The following is a 25581-nucleotide window of genomic DNA, read 5'->3' on the forward strand; positions in this document are numbered from 1 at the left end:
CGCGCGCACACACACACACAAAAAAAAAAAAAAAAAAGGACCCCTGATAAACCTCGCACATACACCTCACTTTTTCACGATAATGAAGTGGTAACCCTTTATCAACATGAAAAGACCAACACTCGGCAAATATGGCGACGTGCAGAACACCCCCATTCACTTCTTGACTTATCTCGTACAGCAATAAGCGATGAACACTTGACTAGCACTCTATGAATCACCTCTCAAGGATGCTGCCTATGGCGCCATCATCCACAGATCCCGGAAGCACACCACCGCAGAAGTTACATTTGATGATCAAGAACCGTTGACAAACTCAAGCATGAACCCATCACCATGAAAGATGGTACGCAGCTGTTTGGATCCCTTCCTATTCCTGAAGAATGGGAGGTAGTCAAGGTCAATCTCACGCACATCCCACTTTACAACCGTACAACTCTAACGCAAGCCCTCATTGACGCTTTGAAACCTTCGGCAATATCCTTGAGCTTGGCATTTATCTTGAAACAACACTACCACCGGCAAAGGCTTTGTATATCTCAACACTAACCCCAAGAACTACACCCCGTCAAAACTTTTCATGTACAACCTCAGCAATTATCTCATTCAATCCCAGTCTCCCGAAAAGATGGAACCTATCCCACTCGCGTGCATGCCACGTGGTCGAAAATGCCACTGCATTGCCGTTATTGCCATGAACCTGGACACACACGCCCATAATGCCCTTATCGACCAAAACCACGTTGTTATTGTCAAGAAACAGGACATTTACGTAAAGACTGTCATATTCGCAATGGTGTTAAATCTGCTCCCGCTCCCATTGATACGCAAGCGCCTACTACAATCGCTGCCGTTACTCCGACTTCCCGCAACTCCAACTCAAGTCCACTCCAAACGTAAACGATCGCCGACATCACCACCCCAACAATCCTCGTTCAATTTCACTCCACTGCCAAACTTACTACTTAGGGATAACCCCTTGCCCAATGATAACCGCATGATCCAGTTACAGACCTCAATACTACCCCTCCTTCCCTTTGAGAGTAAACCCACCAGCATCAATACGACTCCTCCTCCCTAGATAGCAAACCCACCAGCATGGACACATCACCACCATCATCATCCGCTATGACCCTCCTGTTGATGCTATGGAAACCTAGTTTTGGGTTTTCTAACCCAACCTTGCCTTGTCTTCCTCCCTCTCTCTCCCTCTTGTTTGGTCTTCGTGACCCATCTTTAGTTATTTATACTTTGTTTCTTCTCACTCCCGGTTTTCAGACCCAACTTGTTCTTGGTAGCGGCCTCTTTTAGCAGCTCCAATTACTTTTAATAAACCATTATCAATACAAAAAAAATACTACTTTACATTAAACAAAGACCACTCTTATACAATCACGCTACAAACACAAGGTGCCTGTATCTCCAACTTTTCAAGCAACAAACGTGGGCCCTTACCAGATCAACGTGCTTGTCGGGGTCAAAGGAATCTTGTGTCAAAGTATGAAGTTCATCGTGGGCGATCTTCAGATCTTTCGCACACGTCGCCACCAGCCAAATTGATCTGGGGGTCGACCTCTTCGACGACGACGACCGAAAATATTTTTGCCAGTTGCGACATTGAACGTGAAACTTTCACACAAGGTGTTGTTGGCCAAGCCGAGCACATTGCTCTAATAAAAACCCCCACGTTTCATTGTAAAGTTTGGAGATTAGCTAGGCACCTTTATGTTTGTAAGCGTGATGCTATATGAAGAGTGGTCTTTGTTCATTGTCAAGTAGGTGACCCTGGCAGAGCAAGATGCAGAGGGTCGTGTTGTGTAACACAGCTACGTTTGCATGAATGAAAGGGTCAATGTATAATTACTTTATGGATCATCTAGGAATGGCATGTATTGCTAGCTAACGACCACTTTTATCCAACCTGCCTATTGCTTCGCAGATCCACTGCATGGGAACGATGCCCCTGCTCTAGACATTCATTTCCATGATTAAAGTAGGTTGATCCGAGCTGACGGCTGAGCTGCGGTCAAAGAGAGATTACATCACTCTGGACATAAAGCACGCTCGATGTAGCTCAACCGATGTAACCTTGTGTGAGCGTAACTCAACCAAATCAGCTCGGATCAAGCTACTTGAATCATGGAAACGAATGTCTGGAGCAGGAGAATCGTCCACCTACAATGGAATGCACAAGTTGTGAATGCACAAAAGTGGCTATTAGCTGCCAATGTATGACCTGAAAATGAGGGTTGCGTACCTGTCATGCATGGTCCCTGAAGTCCAAACTTTAACCCAGTTACACAAACACGTCCCTCTGCATCTTTTGCTCTGCCAGGGTCCACCTACTTGACAATGAACAAAGACCACTCTTCATATAGCATCGCTACGCTTACAAACATAAAGGTGCCTGTATCTCCAAACTTTACAATGAAACGTGGGGTTTTTATTAGAGCAATGTGCTCGGCTTGGCCAACAGCACCTTGTGTGAAAGTTTCACGTTCAATGTCGCAACTAGCCCAAAAAATATTTTTTCGGTCGTCGTCGTCGAAGAGGTCGACCCCCAGATCCAGTTTGGCTGGTGGCGACATTGCGAAATCTGGGATTGGCAAGCTTGATCGTGAAACTTGCACACAAGGTGCTGTTGGCCAAGCCGAGCACATTGCTCTATCAAAGACCCCATGTTTCATTGTAAAGCTTAGAGATACAAGTGCCTTTATGTTTTGCATATGCTGTAAGCGTGGTGGAGTTGCTTTCTCCTAGTGGATGGTGTCGGCTGCATTAACGGAAAGATGAAGAGCTGAGTGAAATGGCACGTGGTGGTTACACAAACACGTCGTTGACAGGTTGCTACACAAATGGATGATGATGATGATTGCCTTTTGTGAAGGTACGTAAGTAAACAGCATCCAGTAATGAAGGTGTGTCAAGGTATGTATCACATTTGCATGTAGGAGAAGGTCGAACTGCATAAACCAACTTGTATTATGTAAACCCACCAGTAACCAATCCAATGATGATGATGATGATGGGGGTCACTCATCCTGGAACTCAATGCACGGGATCACTTCACTTTTTCTCTTCTCGAGGTCATCCCACTCATCCTTATTGTATCACAAAAGCCATATACTTCTTGCATGACTGATAACCGGAACCACCTTTATTATTCCATCTTCGAAGCAATAGTATGTAATCCACAAGCTAGCAAACTCCAAGCGTGTAATAAAAGAAACAATGCTTTATTTCATCTAGCAATATTGCCACCCATCGTCGTCTTCATCGTCCGTCATCATTCGTATTCGTACTCGTACTCGTACTCGGCACCAGTCGTCAATCGCCTCGTCACAAATATCCAGAATGTTTTGCTGATCCACATATCCACATATCCACACTAGAAGCATGATGCATTAGCCATCATTCATGTTTCAATAGAAACCATACTAATCATACTTACGATCCACAACCATCTTGAACACCACGATTCTTGAGGAGCTGACAGAGTTTCAAGCGAACGACAGCACCCACCGGTTGAATACCCAAAGTTTAACTTTACGGCAACAAGTAGCACGTACATACGTAGACTACCCCGATCAACTGGCCAGTGAGCACCATCAATCCGCAAGAACCTCAGCAGCATAGGCCATTCTTGAAGTACGGTCTTGAACCTTGATAATTCATATCTTTGCTGATCCACATCTTTGCTGATCCACGTCTTTGCTGATCCACATCCTTGCTGATCCACATCCTTTCTAATCCTCATATCCACATATCCACACTAGAAGCATGATGCATTAGCCATCATTCATGTTTCAATAGAAACCATACTAATCATACTTACGATCCACAACCATCTTGTACACCACGTTTCTTGAGGAGCTGACAGAGTTTCAAGCGAACGACAGCACCCACCGGTTGAATACCCAAAGTTTCCTTTACGGCAACAAGTAGCACGTACATACGTTAGACTACCCCGATCAACTGGCCAATGAGCACCATCAATCCACAAGAACCTCAGCAGCGTAAGCCATTCTTGACGTACGGCCTTGGTCCTTGATTAATCCACATATCCTAAACATACATTAGCCATTCACACGCATGTAAAAGTATACCATTGTCGGCTTCTTGCAAGTGCTACAAGATCATTCACATAATATGAGTGACCCCCCAGTGGAATGATGGAGAATTCATCTATACCTGCTTCAAAGGTTCAAGCATACTGATTGTTGATCCAGGTGCACCACATAAACGACCTTGAGAGTAGAACGCAACGACAAGAAGCCAATGAGCTTCGACCAAACCCAACCAGCTCGATCGGAAAACACACACACCTTGGCCCAGCCAAATTACACCATTTGCAAGTAATGTCGTCTAAGTAGAACAACGTTTACGTGTTAGTTGACTTCTTTTCCTGCAACAGCGAGCTGGGCTTACCATGTTGTACGAGGAAGGCTCGAAACACGCGCCGAATGAAATGCATTGTTGCCCAGGTAAAGAGCTACCAAGTCTGGTTCTGTAAAGTGGTGCATTAGGAGCAAGCTAACCAATGAACAATGCTCTAGACACGTTTAACAAGTACCTGTTGAAGGACGCTATTCGCCATTGACAGCTGTTGTGTTCGTGTGGAAGGTGCAATGTCAGGGCACGCGCGGTGCTGGGCAACAAGTAACGAGGCAGCTGCTGCGGAGCTACCACAATAACATTTGATTGGCCCAATCCATCCAACGGCTCACCAACACAGTGTACTACCTACTTACAAGACATGTTGATTCTCGATGCAAAAGTGATATAATAACATGCAAGTATGTCTATGAAATGGTTCTTTATAAATCTGGTCGGTGGATAGTTATATGGGGATTGATAATTCATTCGTCAGGGTGGGTAACAAGTGATCTCTATTTTGTGTCTTGGATATGTATTTGTGATGGAGGCTCGTCTCACTCGGTGGTATGAGAGCTAGGCACACTGATATGACCTCAAGGATAAGATATACATAGAAGATAATGTTATCATGTAATAAATGTCATACTTTTTATAACCAACCATCCCATAACTACTTGGATTTCAAGTTTAGTCACTCTATTGATTGCATCAGCGGTTGCCAAGAACGACGCTTTTTTAGACGATGGAATGAACGCCAAAGTTGCATATACAGTGGCTGTTTGTATGCAAGAAATTGCCTTCTCCTTTATGTACCATGTAAACATTCGACGTAACGATCCAAAGCGATGACTTTATCACTGGATTTGTTCCTACTTTGTAACTGACAACATGATGTATAAAAATTTCGAGGGTCACGGGAATAGGCTGTTCACCATTGTGTAATAAGTACAAAGAGTCAAAATCCTGGTTTGGTTTACCGGTGCTGGGACGTAAATTTAGACTTCTCAGGGGGTGCATATGCATAATGAGAAACACCCCTTCAGATTCTTGCATGCCTTCTGATTTTATCAGGCAATCCTGTTATCTGTCAATCAACTGGATGTATTTATGGGAGTACAATGTGACCCTCTGCATGCAACCCTTTCATGGCCCCATTATCTAAGTGCACTTTATATGTTCGTTTAGCCAAGGCACACTATGCTAATCATAATCACGTCCGATATCAAATTAGTACTCTTTTTCCTTTCCTTTGCATATCGTATACATATAAAAGACGCGCATTCGGAGAAACGTGGATGACTCACACACACGCTCTCTTTTCCCTCATTCATCATGATGGCTAAAGTACATCCTACCGCCATTGCAGGCTTCAACGTCGCTGCTGATGATTATGGTAAGTTGAATCCTTATGTATTCAATAAGCTTTTTCTTTATTAGTAACGTTCCTTGTTTTGTAGCTAAATCAAGACCCTCATATCCAACCGCGGCATTGGATCATATCAAATCACTGATACCTGATACAGATCATGCCAAGATTCTTGATCTTGCAGCTGGTACCGGTATCATGACCACCTTGCTTGACAAGGTGGGATACAAGCACATCACGGCAGTCGAACCCACCAAAAACATGCGTGAAAAATTACACGCGTTGTTGCCACATGTGCCCGTATCCGATGGCACCAGCTGGTCTATTCCTTTGGAGGATCAATCGCAGGATGCGGTGATAGTTGCACAGGCCTTCCATTGGTTTGCAGATGTTGCCAGTCTCAAGGAAATACATCGTGTTCTTAAACCCAATGGCTTTTTGATCCTCATTTGGAACATGGGAAGCAGAGAACGAAGTAGATGGGTGCGTCTCTTGAGAGAGTAAGTGACATGCACCATGAAGGGAAGGGTTGATTGCTTATCATACGTTGTTGTAGACGTTACGAACAATTTGACCAAAACGTGCCGCAATATCGAAAGGGATTATGGAAGCAATGTTTCGATACCAAGGAAGCTGTTGAGCTTTTTGAATTACCTTTTCAGTCACGCATGTATGATTATGATATGACCGTCCATAAGGATGATGTATGTCGCCGTGCTATGACCAACAGCTACGTTGCAAGTTTACCTGAGCACGTCAAAGAAGCATTGTACAAGGAACTTGAAGCGATCATACATGATCCAATCAATGATTTCAAGCCCAATGCTGATGGCTATGTAATTTATCCTCATGACACTGAATTTGTATGGATGAAAAAGAAGTAACAGGAATACACCTTTTTGGCTTTCCACTTCTTATTGTGGATCAACGAACAGCTAGTTGGGAATGCGACGATTTAAATAAAAGATTTACTGAAAAGACTTGACGTAGTTTTCGTAAATGTCATGGAGATTGGATGTGGCTGATGAAATCCTTTTCCCAGTCGACGATCTTGTTGACAGGGAGGTTGTCAAGGAAACCGTTGACACCAGCAAAGACAATAGGGACTTGGAATTGGATAGCCAAAGGATGGTACTGGGATTGCTTGAGCAGCACCGTCAAACGAGCACCATGATTAAGCAAGAGTTGGGTGGAAGTCAAGCAACATTGTTCTATTGAAGATCCCACACTTGATTGTAAAGTTTTGAGATATGAGAATCTTTATGTTTTTTACTATGCTGTAAGCGTGATGCTATATGCAAAAGTGGTCTTTGTTCATTGACAATCGCCTCATTCATATTAGAGCCAAAGATGGAGAAGGGCTTGTTTGTGTAACAAACCAAGTGGGCAGGGCTCTACGCTCGATCCTATTGGTAGTGGATGCATGATGGGGGAGCATAGGCATAAAGAAATGATGACGAGAAGAGAGAGATACGGCTACAAAGCGCTCCTGCAATTGCGGATACAGTACATGTATCCTTGTTCATGCAAAAACTCAAACCCAACAATAAAAGACTATAGGTTGATACAACGTCGTTGTTACCCAATCAACGATAGTTTTTTCATAGCGACTTGGATGCAATACAATGCGATGAATGATGCTGCTGCATCGGTGGGGTGGGTTGGATATGATTGATAATAGCAGCGAACATATTAAGTAGCATATGGCGATGATTGGAAGAAGAAAAAGATAAAAGAAGTGTGATGCGGATGGATGTCAAAAGCGCCAAGAGCTAAAAGATGTATGTTACGTTAGATGCCAAGGATGTAGTCAAGCCATTTGATTGGACTTAATGAGAACATTGCTCAAAGAATCATTGTAACCATATGTGTATGTCTACAGCTTTTCTCCTTGCTTCTAACGCGAAGGAGAAAAGATTAGTGAACCAAATAGCACCCACTTCAAAGCAATGATAGACATCAATAAGACCACCTCAGTCTTTTTGTGCCTTTAGCATAATCCTTCTTGGTTTCAAGAAAATAACTCCCATTGTATCCTCTGCTCTAGATCATTTGAAAAAGGATCCCTTGTTGTATCAAAGATCATTGAGCTATGATTGTATGTGTATGTGCATCATGAGAAGGATGAAAGATGTAGACCGTGAGCTACCGCAGCACATAGTGCAGCAACATGCATCATGCTGCCAATGTCGGGTTTGACGCAAAGATGAAGGCTAGCATCATGCATGAGATATGCACATAGTTGCTTCAATTGCAGATGCCATCTTTTCGGGGTCTACATTATGCGGAGAAGAAGAAGAGAGAGCCCTTCATCATGATCTTCGGAAGGGATCAGCGGTGGATTCCGAAAAGCATAAAAAATGGTGACATGCATAAAAGTTGTTGTTGTTGTCGTCGTTGTCAACAAGGAATTGGATGATGATGGGATCCCGGTTCCCATTGCTTGGTATACATGAATGTGGCACTGATCCAGAACCCACCCACCACACGTTCTCCACATGCGTTCCTCAATGTTCAATGACCCCCAATCCTCATGATCAAACAAAACGTCTCTTTTTCCATAATTGCTCCGCCTCATTCTCCATTGTTGTTGGAGATGTAAACAACACATCAACAAATGACAGGTGATATGCATGTCAAACAGGCATGGCACGGGAGTTGTGAGCAACATACTTATTGAGCATTTACCTTTCATACCGGCATTTCCGATGGTGGAGATGTGTGTGAGTTTGGGCCGTGATCATTCTTTCAGTAACAGGGTGGCACAAGCCCAACCCAAGTATGGTAGCCCCGACTCTATAGAGTACACTGGCCGTGCACATCTTTTTTCTTTCTCCTCCCCATTCACTCTCTTTGCATCTTTCTTTATACATCTTGCTCGTCATTCATCACCACACACAAACAATTGCTCCGATGCATTGGGTGAGTGGACCATGTATCTCCACTCCCCCCGTCATCTGTGTTTCGATACACAAAAGCTATGGCCAGCCTTGTTGTTGCTCTTCACACACACAAGGAGATGGCCATTGTTGGTGTGCTTGGTATAATAAAGAAAGCTTTGTGGATGGCGTGACAAGGATAAAAAGTGACAAGTTGTGTATGTGTGTACGTGGTAACGCGTTACTGACGGGTTTCTTAAAAGAGTGGACCTTGGCATTTGCCCACGGAAGAGACTGGTCCGAGAGATGAGTGTTCTGTATAGGTGGCACAGAACAGGGGAAACGTAGGACGACTTTAAGGTCTGTGGGCAGGATAAAGAAAACCTTCTTTGATAACACACACACCTGATGTTGTTGGTGAGATGATGCTGGGCTTTGAAACAAGGCTCTCATTTGGCGGGCTACCCACGTACGGATAGTGTTTAGCGCATCACGTATTTAAACATCTGCATACTTCATCCGAGATCTTTCATTCTTTTTCTCTTCTCTGCTTTATCTCTTTTCACTCCTCCTCCCCCCCAACTACCCCCGACATAGTTACTCCAACTTTTTAATCTACAACATGTCCACCACTACAGCAGTAAGGTGCGATACATACAATCAAAACATACACACAACATCGATACCACAGACATAGAAAAGGCTGACATTTTCATATACAGGGTTGCCTTACGAGTACGACCATTGACGCAAAAAGAGCGATTGTGCAACTCTGCAGAGTGCATATCCTTCATTCCAGGTCAACCGCAGATCCTTATTGGCAAGGATCATTCATTTACATACGACCATGTTTATGACACGCAATCCTCACAACATCACATTTACGACTCGAGCGTACTACCGCTTGTGGAAAAATACGTTGATGGGTAAATACATTTGCAACGCTCCCTTGAATGCTCCATGTTTCTCAAACATCATCATGTTCCTTTTTTCTTTTACAGTTTCAATGCCACCATCTTGGCATATGGGTAAATGATACAATCATCATCTCCTTGTTATACGTTGTATTGACATCATCATCATTTGATTATAGTCAAACAGGCTCAGGCAAAACATACAGCATGGGAACAGCCATTGATGGCAATACCGGTTCTGAAGATCAGCAAGGTAAAATAAAAGGATTGAATCTTTTGTAGCTGTATATCTCATACAACATGTTATAGGCATTGTTCCTCGTTTTATTCGAGATTTATATGAGCGAATCGAGCACAAAAAAGCAAACAATAGTGAAAAGTACGATGCACAAGTCTTTGTATCATTTCTAGAACTTTATAATGAAGATTTGGTGGATCTACTCAACATGCAACAGCATCGACGACGTAGCAACGAGATTTCCATACGAGAAGACGTCCAAGGCAACATCTACTGGAGTGGTGTACGTGAAGAGCCATGCCATGATCCTGATGAGTTATTGGGATACCTCACTAAAGGTTCATTGTGTCGTACCACGGGATCCACTGATATGAATGCGGTGTCGTCTCGATCACATGCCATCTTTTCTGTCATTCTTAAACAACAACTTCCTCCTGACGACGATGACAACGACAATGAAGAACACCACCAATCCACCGATAATAGCAAGACCATTGTGAGCAAGTTCCATTTCGTTGATCTCGCTGGTTCTGAAAGAGTAAGTAAAACGACCCCTTGCCTCCATTGTCAATGGTTGCTCATTGGCTGAATCGTATACATAGCTGAAACGCACCAATGCACAAGGTGAACGTGCACGTGAAGGCATTGCCATCAACTCTGGTCTACTTGCGCTTGGCAATGTCATTAGTGCCCTGGGCGATGAGGCGAGACGATCGACGCATATTCCTTATCGTGATTCCAAGCTGACACGGTTATTGCAAGACTCCTTGGGTGGCAATAGTCAAACATTGATGATGGCATGTGTTTCCCCAGCAGACACCAACTTTGTCGAGACGTTGAGCACATTGAAATACGCCAACCGTGCACGCAATATCAAGAACAGAGTTACGATCAATCAAGAGTTTGCTGGTTCTTCGGTGGAAGTAGCTCAACTAAGATCGCAAGTGGCTCGACTCAAGATGGAACTCAACATCCTGCGTAATACTACTACTACTACCACCGGTGGAAGTGGTCATCATCCTTCTACAAGCACAAGAAGTAGTGAGATGGATGCATTACGACATGAAGTGAATCGCCTTCGTTCTCGAGTCCAAGCAACTTCAGATGAGCTATGTCAAGTAACGGCTGAACGTGACACATTGCTACTTGAGCAACAACAATCATCATCATCAGATGACCATGCTACTGCTGTTGCAGCTGCTCCCATGATTGCCCATTATCAGCGGACGATTCGTGATTTACGCAATGAATTGGAGGATACACGTGAACGGCTCACCTTTGTTGAATCCACCCAAGGCCCCGTGATGGATGCTTTACAACTCATGACAGCATCTCCCTCACAACGACGTCGTATTACTACTACTCCGCCATTGACATCTAGGCAACAAAAAAGTACCAGCACGACCACTGCACGTCGCCATCGTCGCAATAAAAAGAATCATCGTCATGTCACGTTCCGCAAATCAAGCAAGGTGCCACATCCTCCAGTCCCTGTGGCACCCACCGACCATGATGATATCAATCGCTGGTTACAAGAAACAATGGAGCCTGTCAATAGCATCTTCAACACCAAGGATATTCGTAGCGAGGTGCGTGATTCTATTTCCAAGGCCAGATCAGAAATCGAAAAAGGATTACGCGTACTTGAAAATGTCAAGGTACAGTAAAGTAGTGTCAATAACGCACCCCATGACGTAACATGGAACTAACTAACTCGTCCTCCTCTTTGTGTTGCCATGATACTTTATAGTCCAAAGAACACGCACAGGTGAGCCCTGCATCTTTTGTGTAACCCATGCAACCCCCAATCTTATTCTTTATGTGTGCATATTTAGATATTCAAATCCTCGGCTGACATGGAGAATCCCGATGACATCCTGATGCTGGATCCCTCTGCAGTGGTATCAGAAGACATTCAAAGTGTGGTAAGAGAGAGTGCGTGTGTCTCATGAATGTTAAAGGGCATATGACTCATTTAGAATCTTATATAGACACCACCAGCGGATTGGGAAAGCACGAGTGTGACCGAGCAAGCACCACATGATCATGTTACTGCTGCTACTGCAACGACAACAACCAATGAAATGACCACACATGAGGATGATGATGAAGAGGAAGAAGAAGATATCGATCTCAGTGAGCATCCACAACTAGCACGTATCATACAACAGGTGCAAAGCGACATCCGCGTCAAAGAAGAGCTTGTGCAGCAGTTGGAGCGATGTGAATCCGAGTATGATGATATGCGACGACAATTTGAACACAAGCTCAACCAGTTGGTTCATGAAATGAGTGCCATCAAGAATGAGCGCGACCATGCTGTATTGATGCAACAGCAGCAAAAACCACGACGTGCCAGCATTGAGCGTGTAGCCAAAGAAAAGCAACAAATCATGGAATTGCGTAATGCTTATGAGCTCAAGACCAAGCAACTCGCTGATATGAGAAGGAAGTTCACGCAAACATCCAGTGCCATTCAAGCCAGCCGTAACCAAAACGAGAGCATGTTGCGTGCTTTACGTGTTCATGTGGAGAGTCTCAAACTCGAGAAGCGACGTATGGTCAAGCGCATGAAGGAGGAGACGTTGCGTGTCAAGGAACAAATGTCTGCTCACGAACGTGAGATTCAACAATTACGTCGTCGTCAACAACGTGATGCTGAACGTAGAAGACGTCTTGAGATGGAGAATAAGCAAGTGCAAATCATGCTGCGTAAACGCTCTGATGAAGTGGTGGTCACCAATGATAAGTTGCAAAAGATTGTCCAGATTCTCAAAAAGGCCGTGCGTGAAGGGGGTGTGCTTGATGATCGTATGCTATCCCGTTGTGCCGATTTGTTGCATCTTGGTTTCTTACGACGTCGCTCTTCTTCCACAAGCTACAACAACAACAACAGCCGTCATCGTCGTCGTGGTGCTGCCATTCATATTCCTGTTGAAGTACGAGCCGCCAAAAAGAAACACTTGTTGGATCGTGCCTTGTGCCAGTACATTCATGGTAAACAGGCACTTTTGGAAATGCAGCAATTGATGGCCAAGCGATCCGAGTTAGCCAACAAGCGAGCTGAATTGCAAAGCGAGCGTGAACATTTGTATGGCAATGATGCTGTTGACGATGGCAGCAGCAGCAGCAGCAACAAGATGATGCAATTTGATCAAGCCATGCAACATTATATGGATGAACGTCTTGAATCGATTGGTGCTGAAATGTCGTTTATCAATGCACGTATTCAATCGCTTCAAAACGATGCTGCTCATGAAATTCTCAATGATGAAGAAGAAGAGGAGCAAGTGGTCGAGGTGGATCTTCGTCAGCAACAAAAGCAACGCAAACCCAAGCATGTTACTTTTGCCGACCAAGTCATGGGAACCAAACCACACGATGACGATGATGATCAAGAAGAAGATGAATGGTTGGATATGGATGCACTTGAAGAACGCTATAGCTTGCCTGCCAATGCTGATCCTGACACTGCCCATGAAATGGCACTCAAGGTGGTACGATCATTATCTTTGGATGAAGCTGAAAAGGTGCTTGAGACCATGGTGACGGAGACAACGACCTTGCGCATGAATCAGCATCAGCATGAAATGCAAATGCAGCAATTGGAAAAGACCGTGCATGATTTGCAACATACGCTTGTTGTGATGAGAGACAAGGCTGTGGAGACTGCCATACAAAGTGAGAAGCGTATCCGACGTTTGGAGCAACAACAAACGAGTTCCTCAAGAAGATCCTCCCTTTTATTATTGCAAGAACAGAATGGATCAAGAAGATCATCCATGTCTGGTTTCTCATCGACTGAATCAACCACGGTTGGCTATGGCGATGATGATGATTCAGCAATTGACTTGCGTGTGGAAGAGCATTATCAGCAATATGGCACTATCTTTGATCAAATCTACAATGAAGGTGTTAGCAATTGTGGTAAAATGGTGTCTATGGGTCATCATCAACAACAACAACAAGTGCCTTGTTCACCTATCAAGACAGCCTTCCAACAACAACAACAGCTACCACCACCACAACCTAGCCCCACTTTACGACCTATGAGACCTCAATCACTTGTAGAGCGTCCACCTGTTGCAGCTGCTCGTCGTAGTTCAATGTCATCACCTGATCAATTTTTGCAGCAACTTGTACAAGCAGGACTCATGTCGGCACAAGAACAAAAGCAGGCTGAGCAAGCAGCCACCCCCTCCTCGTCTTCGTTGCTGTCATCCCATGCTATGCAACGTCGTTCCTCTGATACAAGCTCGAGTCGACCTACCACTCCCTTGTCATCATCATCCTTGTTATTGGGTCGTCGTCGTCGAGCCTTTTCTTTGCAGCAACAGCCACAACCACAATATCAACATCATCATCATCATCCAATGCTGGTTGATTCGGCTTCTCGGCGCCGTTTTTCCATGCGTGAACTCAGCCTAGCCACCTCAACCACCACCACCGACAGCAATAATGTATATCATCACCAACCTTCGCCATTACAGCAAGAATTTGCAGTATCACCTACCTCTTCCACTGCCAGCAATAGTGCAAGATATACCCGTAACAATGTATTTGATCGCTTGTCACATGCACACACCAAGGCTTCTGAAGCTAAGCGTGCTTCCACACCGATGCTCCCTGCCTAAAAAGAACCTTTGTATTATATTTATTTGTGCTTATCTATTTGTAGCTACCATGTACAATAAATGTCTTTTTGTTCTATCTATATACAACAACTCTCATTATAATCATGTGCTCTTTTTCTTTCAACAGCGGTTCCAGAAAATGGCATCGGTGATGATGGTTATATGAATCCGCTCCATCTTTATCCGGCGCTATTACCGAGCTGGGTACACAACAACAATCCCTTTCTTTTACCAACACACACATACATACAACCACCATGGCTGCTCTCGTTGGCAAATCACGCACATGCTTTGGCTTCATTCCCAATGAAACTGGTAAATGTGGGACTCCATTGCTCGCTTTCATATCGACTCACTTGTCTATTCCAACAGGCGTGCTCATCATCACCATCTTTGGCATTGTAAGCACTTTCAAAACCTTGCACAACTCCAATGACTCACCTTGCTTGTCTCTTCTCATTAGCTAAACAAGCTATCTGGATTCTACGGCCTTATTTCACTTGATACCAGCGATCCTATTGCATTTGCCGTTTATATCTACTCATTATGTGGTGTTGGTATCTTTGCTTATGGTCTCTATGGCTTACACACGGTAAGAGAAACAAGCTACCTACATGGGATATCGAAGTTTGAGATATCTTATTCTTTTTGTCTAGGATAACATTCGAATTGTTCGTTGGTATACAATGTTCTACTGGTTGGATTGCTTTGTGAGTGCCGTGACCACTGCCGTGTTTGCCGTCAAGTGGTATGTGTACACCGACCACAGCTTGCCGGAGTTGGCGGATGACCCATCCAAACAAAAGGAGCATGACGACGTATTCCGCATGGAGAGCATTGTGAGCATTATCATGTTGGTGGGCTTACGCATGGTCCATGTAAGTAGTAGTAGTCTTCTATTTGTGTCACCCTTTTTATTCCTTACTGAAACATACATTGGTTGTTGTAGGTGTACTTTGCCATTGTGCTCACGGTCTATTATCGATCACTCGGCAGAGCTCGCTATTCAAAGTTGGCAGCAGCTGTCGATGAAGACTTGGATGAGATTGAACATGGTCACAGATTGGATTAGTTTTTACAGCAGCCTTCTTCCATCACACATCATGCATCATCACCTTCACCACTACTCTACTATTTTCTTTTTATTCCTCCGCATCACATACATCCATCCATATATTCTACGCATCTTGTCATTTGTCGTTCTCCTGTTGTATGACTACATCACTACTCTACTCGTTTATCCTATATCAATTCTAATATAATCAACAAGCAACAACCAGCTTTGGATATCATTCAGCTGATAGTAACCATGGCAGCAGCTTTTATTGCGTTGGCAACGCGTGTGTGTGTGTGTGTGTGACCTCGATGGTATTACCATCTTCCATCACGACCTATGCCGATCTATAATGACAGCACCTTAAATGGATGGCCCATCAGTAGCGGGGGACAATCGACAAGATTATCGAAGCACAAATCATGCTGATTATCATTACGAGCCAACTCCGAGTGACTGTTGATCTTCATCTCGATCTTGGGCCATTTTGGATATTTCAGGCAGTTGTCATCTTTGGCGTATTGTCTCACTCTTTGTTTCTTTCTTTCTTTGTTGCTGCTGCATCCATTCTTTTGTACATATCACACAACAACATCATCATGTCATCATCATCCACTGCAAGGCTTGAAGCATGGCAAGCACGCCTACAAAACTTGACCGATCTCCAAGTGCCGACGGATTATCCACGTCCGCTACCATCACGCACTGTTGAAGAAGTCCAAAGCTATGATCTCTCTGAACAAACCTTGCTGAGTATCCTGCAACATTCCGTGGGCCAAACGACACCAAATAATGATCGTCCTACGCCATTTTCTATTCTATTGGCTGCCTTTGCCGTGCTTTTGCAAAGATACACGGGTGATGAGGAGTTTGCTGTCGGAACATCGTCTCCCTCCAACAATACCCTTGTCCTTCGTCTCAATGTCAATCCACAGGACACTTTTAGCAAAGTCGTCAACATGGTGCATCAGGTATATAAAAAATGGGGGATGGATAAAGGAAGTTTTTTATGAGTGGGAATGGCTGATGATGGTATGTATTGAATAGGTGGAAAGTGAAGCATTGGAACAAGAAGTGCCATTTGAACAACTTGTGGAATTGATGGACAAGGGACAACCTGATCCAGATAGCCGTCGTCCATTATTTCGTGTACGATTCTATAATGAATACGACACCCCACATCAATCGCAGCTCTCCACCACCTCAGCTAATGCTGATTTGACCATCTTTATTACCAGCCCCGAGTCATCCACGTCGTTGCGTACTTCATTCCTGAGACCCATCCAAGTGCGCATTGTGTACAATCAAATCCTGTTCTCTCAAAGCCGTATCCATTATCTCCTTTCTCAAATGGCCACGCTTTTGCAAACAGCTTCCCAAAGCCCCGACACACCTGTTGGCCAGATTGCATTATCCGATTATCAATCCGCTGACTCACCTTTGCCGGATCCTACAACCGATCTTCATTGGTCACTTTGGCGTGGTGCCATTACGGATATTTTTGCTGCCAATGCTGAAAAGCATCCCGAACGCACTTGCGTCGTTGAATCGCATGATGATGGATCCACAGTCACTTTCACTTATCAGCACATTCACCATGCTTCCAATTTGGTCGCCCACTACTTGTTGGCCAATGGTATCAAGCGAGAGGATGTGGTCATGATTTATGCTTATCGTGGCGTTGACCTTGTCGTTGCCATTATGGGTGTATTGAAGGCTGGTGCTACATTTAGTGTCATTGGTAAGTTTCAATGATGAGAGGAAGCGAGAGAACAAAAAGCTGACATGTGTCTATGTGTGTGTGTGATAGACCCTGCTTATCCACCCGCTCGTCAAGAGATTTACTTGTCAGTGGCCAAACCACGTGGTCTCATTGTGTTGCAGGAAGCTGGTGTACTTGCACCCTCCGTACGCGAGTACATTCAAAAGGAGCAGGATATTGTATGCGAGATCCCCAAGCTAAAGTTACGCAAGGATGGTGTATTGGCTGGTGGTATCGATGGCAATGCCGACGTGTTGGATACTGTTCGTAGCAAGGCTGCTCAAAATACGGGTGTTGTCATTGGCCCTGATAGCATTGGTACTCTTAGTTTCACGAGCGGTAGTACCGGTATCCCCAAGGGTAAGTTGTTGGCATGGCAACGGTTGATAAGCAGATGGGTTAATATGTGTATGTATCCTATATAGGTGTACGTGGCCGTCACTTTTCATTGACACACTTTTACCCATGGATGGCTGAAACCTTTGGCATTTCCGATGAGGACAAGTTTACCATGCTTTCTGGTATTGCTCATGATCCCATTCAACGTGATATCTTTACGCCTTTGTTCTTTGGTGCCGAATTGCATGTTCCTACCTCTGAAGATATTGGTATCCCAGGTCGTTTGGCTGAATGGATGAACCGTGCTCAAGTTACCATCACTCACTTGACTCCTGCTATGGGTCAATTGCTCTCATCGCATGCCCAAAACGAGATCCCTACTTTGCGTAATGCTTTCTTCGTTGGTGATATTCTCAGCAAGCGTGATGCTGCACGTATCCAAAAATACGCACCCAACGTGGCCGTGATCAACATGTATGGCACTACCGAAACGCAACGCTCTGTATCCTATTATGTGGTGCCCTCGCGTGCAGCTCATCCAGCCTTTTTGAGCTCACAAAAGGATGTGATCCCTGCTGGCAAGGGTATGGTCAATGTACAGCTGCTTGTGGTCAATCGCCATGATCGTACCAAGATGTGTGGTGTTGGTGAAATTGGTGAAATCTATGTTCGTGCACCAGGTCTCTCCGAAGGCTATCTTCGCTTACCCGATGCTACTGCTGAAAAGTTCATTCCCAATTGGTTTGTCGATTCGCCTAATCAAGATGATGGCAAGGATGAATCATTGGTCCCTGGTGATGATTGGAAGGAATTCTGGAAGGGCAAGCGTGATCGCATGTATCGTTCAGGTGATCTTGGTCGTTATCGCCCTGATGGCAACGTTGAATGTACGGGTCGTGCCGATGATCAAATCAAGATTCGTGGTTTCCGTATCGAGCTTGGTGAGATCGACACCCACTTGTCAGCCCATCCCATGGTGCGAGAAAACGTGACCCTTGTGCGTCGTGACAAGAATGAAGAACAAACACTCGTAGCCTACTTTGTTCCCGTTCAAACAGCTGATGCCGAATTTGCAAGCGCCACTGATGACAATGGTGATGAGGAAAAGGGCAACAGCAACGATGTACGTTCTCGCCGCAGATACAGACGTCTTATCAAGGACATTCGTGACAACCTCAAGAAGAAGTTGCCAAGCTATGCTATCCCATCGGTCTTTGTTCCTCTTGTTCGTATGCCTTTGACCCCTAATGGAAAGACCGATAAGAATGCATTGCCTTTCCCTGATACTGCCCAATTCCAAGAAGCACCCACGACCGCTCCTAAGGATACCAAGTTGCCTGAAATGTCACCCAACGAACGTGCCATCCACGAGATTTGGCAACAACTCTTGCCATCCCCTGAACCTGTTATTGGTCTTGATGAAAGCTTCTTCGATATTGGTGGTCATTCGCTTATTGCTACTCGCCTTATTTTCGAGATCCGCCAAAAGTTCCAAGTGGATGCACCTCTTGGTCTTGTATTCTCTGAACCTACGATTCGTGGTCTTGCTCGTGAAGTTTCTCGATTGCAAAACAGCGACTTGCTCCTCGCTACTGAAGCTAAGGACACCACAGGTGCTGCTGGTGCTGAAAATGGATCCATTGCTCAACAAAAGAAGGAGGCTGTTGATTATGCAGGTGATGTGGCCAAGCTTGCTGCTGAGTTTTTGGAATCTTCTTATGCACCTTTGCCTGCCGATCGTTCGGGTGCTCGCAAGATTTTGGTTACGGGTGTCACTGGTTTCCTTGGTGCCTTCATTCTCGCCAAGGTCCTTTCGTATCCTGATACCACTGCTGTATGTATTGTGCGTGCTAAGGATTCTGCATCCGCCCTGGAACGTGTCAAGAAGGCTGCCGTCAACCATAATGTTTGGAATGATGATTGGGAAGGTCGTATTGAAGCCGTGTGTGGTGATCTTGGCCAAGAAAGATTGGGATTGTCGACTCAAGATTGGGAGAGACTTGCACAAGAAACGGATACCGTGATTCACAATGGTGCCCTTGTCCACTGGGTTTATCCTTACCAGCAATTGCGTGCTGCCAACGTTCTTGGTACATTGTGGGCTATGCGTCTTGCTACTCAAACCAAGCCCAAATCCTTCCACTTTGTATCCTCCACTTCAGTCCTTGACACCGCTCATTACATCAACTTGTCTGATTCAGTACCCGAAACCGATGACTTGGAAGGTTCACGCACAGGACTTGAAAGTGGCTATGGTCAAAGCAAGTGGGCTGCTGAAAAGTTGATTATGGAGGCTCGTAATCGTGGTATGCCAGCAACCATCATTCGCCCAGGCTATATTCTTGGTCACAGCAAATCAGGTGTTACCAACTCGGATGACTTTATTTGGCGTTTGCTTAAGGGTTGCGTTGAACTTGGCTATATCCCATCCATTGCCAACGTGGTCAATTGCTGCTCCGTCGACTATGTCGCTGCTGTGGTGGGTGCTGCTGCTTATTATGATGCTCAATCTACCAAGCTTGGTGTCATGCAAGTGACCCATCATCCTGCTACATTCACCTTCAATGACTTGTTTGGCACATTGTCCACCTATGGCTATGTTGTCAAGCAAACGGAATACATTGATTGGCGTAACAAGCTCATGGATTTCACCCTTCAATCTCAAGACCACTCGCTCTTCCCCTTGTTGCATTTCGTCCTTGATGATCTCCCAACATCCACAAAGAGCGCACGACTTGATGATAGCCACACGCAGGCCGTGTTGGCTAATGAAGGTATCACATGTCCTCCCATGGGTAACGACTTGCTCGGTCTTTATTATGCATACCTTGTCAAGGCTGGTTTCTTCCCTGATCAACCTTCCTCTGCAGCCAACCAACTTCCCAAACTCGATACTCCCGTCGCTTTGCTCATGCGTAGCGGTGCCCATTAATCGTAATTTTTACACAACACCCTCCACCTTTACCAATAGACCCTATCCATTTTTTGTACAGTATATTAAAACGATCACATTTAAGTATGTATTCTAGTATATGAGCATGATGAATGAGATGATAGATGACTTGAAAGCGTAAAAGCGCCATATGTCATTGTTTAATGATGATAGTGATGGATAATGCCGCGTTGTTTATACCAGATCATGGAACAATCAATCACGCCAAGGCTCTTTCTTTGAGGGCCCCGCCAATCTATCAGCCATTCATTATTTCCAATAAGCGCTTTACCACTCTTTTCTCCTTTTCATCAAGTACTTTATCACTCGTTTCTTCCTGTTTGTGATCACAGAAATACTTACCCACGCCCACCATGCAAATAAAAGATGTTGTCGCCCATCGTCACTCCCACACGTCTCCTTCTTCCTTCATATCACTCTTTGATGCTGGCACCCTTCAACAGCCCATGGTAAGTATTATGGTTGTTGTTCTCATTTTGCGAGCGATCCGTGTACTCATATGTACGTGTTACGTATGATCTTTAGCGTGTCATTGTTATCCTACTTTCATTGTCATTGTTTTCATTGTGCTATTTGGCTCTTTTATTATTAAGGTAACGCCTAAACACCTTGCTTGATAAAGCACACATTCACATCTTTTGATGTAGCTACCTTCCGAGATGTATCTGCAAAGCTGGATTAAGGGGTTTACGTACTACTATGTACAGCCCGCATGGTGGTGATGTAGTTGCTTCCTTCAATGGTCAGGCAACAAAGCCGGACGCTATTGGTGGAAAGTGACGATGACATCGATGTCGACTTCGCCAGCAAAGTGTGGGTGGAAGACCGGAAGACGAGAAGCAACACCAATGATGAAGAAATTTTTCAAGTACTTATCTCGCCTGGTCCTTTCAAGGAAACTTCAGCATGGATCAAGAAAGGAGCTTCTGGGTAGAACGCATCGTCCCATTTTCAAGTACTTGGGATCAATGTAGCGTGTTGTTTTCTCTTGGTACGGTAACACTACATACACATGATCATGCATTGTATGAAACTAATATAAGCTTGTTCGCTTTATTATCATGCTGAATAGGTGTGAGGATCTTGCTCAAGCACATCAGCAGAGCCTACAGATACCAGGTATATGGAGCAACGTTACCAATCACGTGTTTGCTGACGGCATCGGACAGGTACAAATTGGTGGATGAAATGACTTCCACGCTGAAGATGGAATTGAGGACGAAGAGAGGTTGAAGGAAAAGATAGGCCACCACCTTAGCCTTGTTGTTGTTTTCGGTTCCAATGTATCAGGAACCGCTTAACCTTGATGAAGACCACCTTGGAAGCAAGCAACAAGTGGCAAGTACTGGAAATGCGATGAGCAATGATACCCGCTACTTGGAACGAGCGAGCCATGAAGATTATTGAGTTCTTGATTTGCCTATATGTAAGTACGGGACAACATCATCACGTATCATACCTTGTCATGCCTTGAGAGTACCAAATTGACCAATCTTATTAGGATGAGCTGAACAACCAAAACGTTTTGAACGGGACTTTTTGTCGCGGTAAAATCGACATGTGCCGTGGCGCTTGAAGAAAGCCTTGGGTTTGCGTTGTGTGATTCCCACATTTTGCAAGAATAAATGTAGTGATCTCTTCTTGTTATTTTCTTCTCATCATTTCACATGTGTAATACAAAGAACAATCTACCATTCATTATGATCACGTTATTCGTATTCTTGCCTTTCTTTTGTTGACTCATGCCTTTATTTACTCGCTTTCTTAATTGGTTGTGGATTGACCCTACATAGGATCAGGTAACCCCATTCTTGGGTAGTGACCTTCCGGATGAGCTTCACTAAGTATCATCACGTTGTTAACATCTTCCTCATGATAATGATACGCCATTCACCAAGAAACAATTTCTCATTACATCCAACCCCTTGATTAGTACTCAGTATCTGATTGACACAAGTGGCTTCCTTGAGCAGACTTGTCATGGCACTCTTTTCCCACATACCCATCCAGCACCATTATTCATCCACCTTTTGACTTTGAACAAAACAACATGCAAATATGATTTTCATTGATATAAATATAAGAATCTCTCTTATCGTCTTTGTCCTGTCCCTTTCAATGATCGCATGGTATTCGTTAATCGCTTCCTCGAGCTTGCCTGATAGGAATTGTAATCATGATCAATAACCTGTACCCACACGAAAATGAACATCGCGCTCACACTACTACTTACATCCTTGCTGTGTTTTGATCGTGGTGCAGCAGTGACAGTGCTTTCTGGAATGACATCGTAATCTGGTGCAACCGCTCGTGGAATGTTGACATGCATCCTTGGAGCACCTGAACCCGAGTTGCTATCGTTGCTCATGGTAAGCCTTCTTTCCTCTCCCAAATAGATCATCCTTCAAGATCCCTCCCTACCTTTCTTCTGTAGTCTCAGGCTTGAATTTCTTACGACGTGATAACCTATCACCAAAACCGATTAAATTCAACGTTCCTTGTATGCCATGACACGCGCAATCAATCTTACATTTCCTCTCTTGAATACTTTTGACGTTCGTGAAGACGCTCTCTGTAATTGGCAGTGCGCTTGATGACCAATCGACTCCATTTGGCGACCAATTGTTCTGCTCGTCTCTTTACCCTTGCATCCACACGAGGCGACTTTTGATAAAAGTAGACGATCTTGCCGACACCACTCTCTCGAAGATGATCCCCAACAATAGGTAACTAAAGAGAGATATCACCCATTAGAGCCATGTAAATAACCAATGTCATCCTTTTCATACCTTATCCAGGGCGTCTAGCAATTCGTTTTGTATGTCGAGACTGGGAAGTGATCGATCTGGTAATGGTTCGAGCCACAACCGTACCATGTCCAAAAGCTGATTATCCAATATTGCGTCTTGAGCACGTTTGCTAAGTGAATCATACATGAGCCATCATTGTATCTCTCTTTGCGGCAATAGTATACGTACTGTGTCATCAAACTGACTACTTCATTGAGCATCTTGATTTTTGCCAAAGCGGGCTTTCGATCATTGTTGGCCATGATATCCTCATCCACTGCCATTTTCATGCGATCACGTAGCTGGCTCACTTCTTCATCCATGCTCCTTTCCAAATCCACTTCATCCACCTTTTTCTTCTTTCGTCGTCCACTTGCAGTCAACATGGCTATTTGTCGATCGAATTCATCCAATGCTGCTTGTACGTGAGGTGGATTCTTGGGTTCTTCATCTTCTTCAGGCTCTTGTCCTTGTTCATCGTCATCATCATCATCATCGCCTCTCCCACTTTCACGTTGCTGTTTCTTGGCACGGATCTCTTCACGGATACGTTCGATATCTGCGTCATCTTGCTCGGATCGATTCTGTTTCTTAAAGGATGGCAACTTGGGTCTCGGTGCGATAGGGCTCTCTTCTTGTTCCTCTGCCGTATCATTCACAGGTGCTGCTGCAGGTTCAGTCGAAGGCTGATTGTCGTAATTCTCTCCATCGGAACCTGTAAGGGTTGTCTTGCGTCAATCTAGAGTTGCTGTCGTTGAACGTATAATCTCACCTCCATCGCCATCAAGATCAGACAATTCGGCTTCAACGTCGCTATCAAATAGCTCGCCCTCTTTGTTTCTCTGGAAGGAATGCAGTGGGTGTATGTGTAAGTAACCAATGTATAGAGTGGTGCGTCCATGTCGAATCTACCTCGTAGCTCATGTGTGTGTCGGTGGTATGAAAAAGGAAGGAGGCAAGAGATGAATGCGAATGAGAGCTGACAGTAAAAATGCGCCGTCACGAGTGGCCGACACAATCCCATTATGCACATTGCTGTGAACGCCCAATTCACTCATACACCAACCAAGAGATCAATTTGAAACAATAACCTTTATACATAGCATAGATGGGTTGTACCAATAAATAATACATTCGTAGCTCTACTTTATACTTGTCACGTGATCTTAATGAGTGGTCAATTGCCAGCAGTGGAGGTGCCAATCTTTCATCATGTATCCACTTTTGCCATGAACATTATGCATCCACCTTTTTCAAATGGCACGCCCTTTTTATATGCACACCTATCAACATTACTATTTATCGCTTGTAAAGTAATATGAGCAGACATCCTATTGTATGGAAAGCTGCTTTTAAGAAGTAGGTCGTTCGACTTGAAGCATCATCATCAGTGGTCCTACAAGTGGGAAGTGGCATGATTACCCCAAAGTACGAGACACCCGCTTTCGTATCCATCATCATCATCCTAGACGGGCTATGCGTGACCAAATGGCTGAGTTGCTAATGCGAAGCTTTTTGAAAGAGCATGAAAAGAGCAAGTAGCACCCGAGGATGCTGATGTAGCATCTATCTTGTAGAATAGCAAAGGAACTTGTAAACGATCCGGATCATTACCAACAAAAACGACTCAAGCTCTTCAGCTATAAGTAATACGATGTGCCATATCAGATAACAGCTAACAGGTAGAGCGGATCGCCATGTTTGTGCAGCATGAAAACTCAAAACCTTTAAGGGAAATTCCCCTTTTGTGCAAAGCAGACAACAACAACGCCAGCATTATTATATCGCCGCCCCATGTATTTTCTGTAACTCATGCCATTGCTAGTTGCAGTATGTGCATGCAAAGGTAGGAGATGATAGCAAAACATGAGATCAAGGTTGGTAGGACGATGCATAAGGTTGATGCTTTTCGTTTTCGCTCTACGGGTTGCTTGGCATGCTTTTCTCATCGGGCAGCATCGGAAGAGCGGATTTGCTCCGCAATGTGGTGATGCACAACGACATTTCCCATATTGCATATCGTGAGCAAATATATATCATGATGACATGGATGATGATGATGATGATGTGGTTGTGTGTGTGTGTGTTCGTTAAATGTGTGCCGATCTTTTTTCTTGTCAGAGGGACATGTCGGGAAAAGGAGGGTAAAGGTACCATTTGTGGTGATGACTAGTGCCACACTTTTTGTTGTTGCAATGATGACAACGTGATTGCGTTTATATAGGTAGCGGTGTGGCAAATGATGAGTCATTATTCCCCACAATGGTTCAAGTGAT

General features: G+C 44.4%; 8 protein-coding genes across 8 annotated transcripts; 6 read left to right on the plus strand and 2 right to left on the minus strand.

The window, feature by feature from the left end:
* Positions 1–3286: 3286 nt before the first annotated feature.
* On the minus strand, positions 3287–4431 carry O0I10_004421 (uncharacterized protein; the record flags this gene model as incomplete). Its single annotated transcript, XM_058484480.1, has 4 exons — positions 3287–3388; positions 3452–3772; positions 4192–4365; positions 4429–4431. The coding sequence occupies 4 exons, from the start codon at positions 4429–4431 to the stop codon at positions 3287–3289; spliced, it is 600 nt and encodes a 199-aa protein (XP_058344741.1).
* Positions 4432–5709: 1278 nt separating this feature from the next.
* Positions 5710–6627, plus strand: O0I10_004422 (uncharacterized protein; the record flags this gene model as incomplete). The annotated part of the gene is made up of 3 exons (XM_058484481.1): positions 5710–5770; positions 5835–6243; positions 6300–6627. 3 exons carry the CDS (start codon positions 5710–5712, stop codon positions 6625–6627), a joined length of 798 nt encoding a protein of 265 aa, XP_058344742.1.
* A 115-nt stretch (positions 6628–6742) lies between these two features.
* O0I10_004423 (uncharacterized protein) lies at positions 6743–6961 on the plus strand (the record flags this gene model as incomplete). Its single annotated transcript, XM_058484482.1, has 1 exon — positions 6743–6961. The coding sequence occupies one exon, from the start codon at positions 6743–6745 to the stop codon at positions 6959–6961; it is 219 nt and encodes a 72-aa protein (XP_058344743.1).
* A 2283-nt stretch (positions 6962–9244) lies between these two features.
* Positions 9245–14408, plus strand: O0I10_004424 (uncharacterized protein; the record flags this gene model as incomplete). Its single annotated transcript, XM_058484483.1, has 9 exons — positions 9245–9267; positions 9345–9548; positions 9624–9650; positions 9716–9789; positions 9846–10312; positions 10377–11432; positions 11525–11542; positions 11610–11699; positions 11766–14408. The coding sequence occupies 9 exons, from the start codon at positions 9245–9247 to the stop codon at positions 14406–14408; spliced, it is 4602 nt and encodes a 1533-aa protein (XP_058344744.1).
* Positions 14409–14665: 257 nt separating this feature from the next.
* On the plus strand, positions 14666–15480 carry O0I10_004425 (uncharacterized protein; the record flags this gene model as incomplete). Its single annotated transcript, XM_058484484.1, has 5 exons — positions 14666–14723; positions 14781–14809; positions 14872–15000; positions 15065–15286; positions 15358–15480. 5 exons carry the CDS (start codon positions 14666–14668, stop codon positions 15478–15480), a joined length of 561 nt encoding a protein of 186 aa, XP_058344745.1.
* A 581-nt stretch (positions 15481–16061) lies between these two features.
* Positions 16062–20495, plus strand: O0I10_004426 (L-aminoadipate-semialdehyde dehydrogenase; the record flags this gene model as incomplete). The annotated part of the gene is made up of 4 exons (XM_058484485.1): positions 16062–16433; positions 16510–17203; positions 17273–17584; positions 17650–20495. The coding sequence occupies 4 exons, from the start codon at positions 16062–16064 to the stop codon at positions 20493–20495; spliced, it is 4224 nt and encodes a 1407-aa protein (XP_058344746.1).
* Positions 20496–21255: 760 nt separating this feature from the next.
* On the plus strand, positions 21256–21923 carry O0I10_004427 (uncharacterized protein; the record flags this gene model as incomplete). Its single annotated transcript, XM_058484486.1, has 3 exons — positions 21256–21446; positions 21589–21685; positions 21762–21923. The coding sequence occupies 3 exons, from the start codon at positions 21256–21258 to the stop codon at positions 21921–21923; spliced, it is 450 nt and encodes a 149-aa protein (XP_058344747.1).
* Positions 21924–22608: 685 nt separating this feature from the next.
* O0I10_004428 (uncharacterized protein) lies at positions 22609–24229 on the minus strand (the record flags this gene model as incomplete). Its single annotated transcript, XM_058484487.1, has 8 exons — positions 22609–22674; positions 22750–22870; positions 22938–22982; positions 23047–23246; positions 23306–23435; positions 23495–24020; positions 24078–24147; positions 24218–24229. 8 exons carry the CDS (start codon positions 24227–24229, stop codon positions 22609–22611), a joined length of 1170 nt encoding a protein of 389 aa, XP_058344748.1.
* Positions 24230–25581: the final 1352 nt, after the last annotated feature.

Source organism: Lichtheimia ornata (assembly GCF_029851405.1).
Source record: "Lichtheimia ornata isolate CBS 291.66 chromosome Unknown scaffold00016, whole genome shotgun sequence".
NCBI classification, from domain to species: Eukaryota; Fungi; Mucoromycota; class Mucoromycetes; order Mucorales; family Lichtheimiaceae; genus Lichtheimia; species Lichtheimia ornata.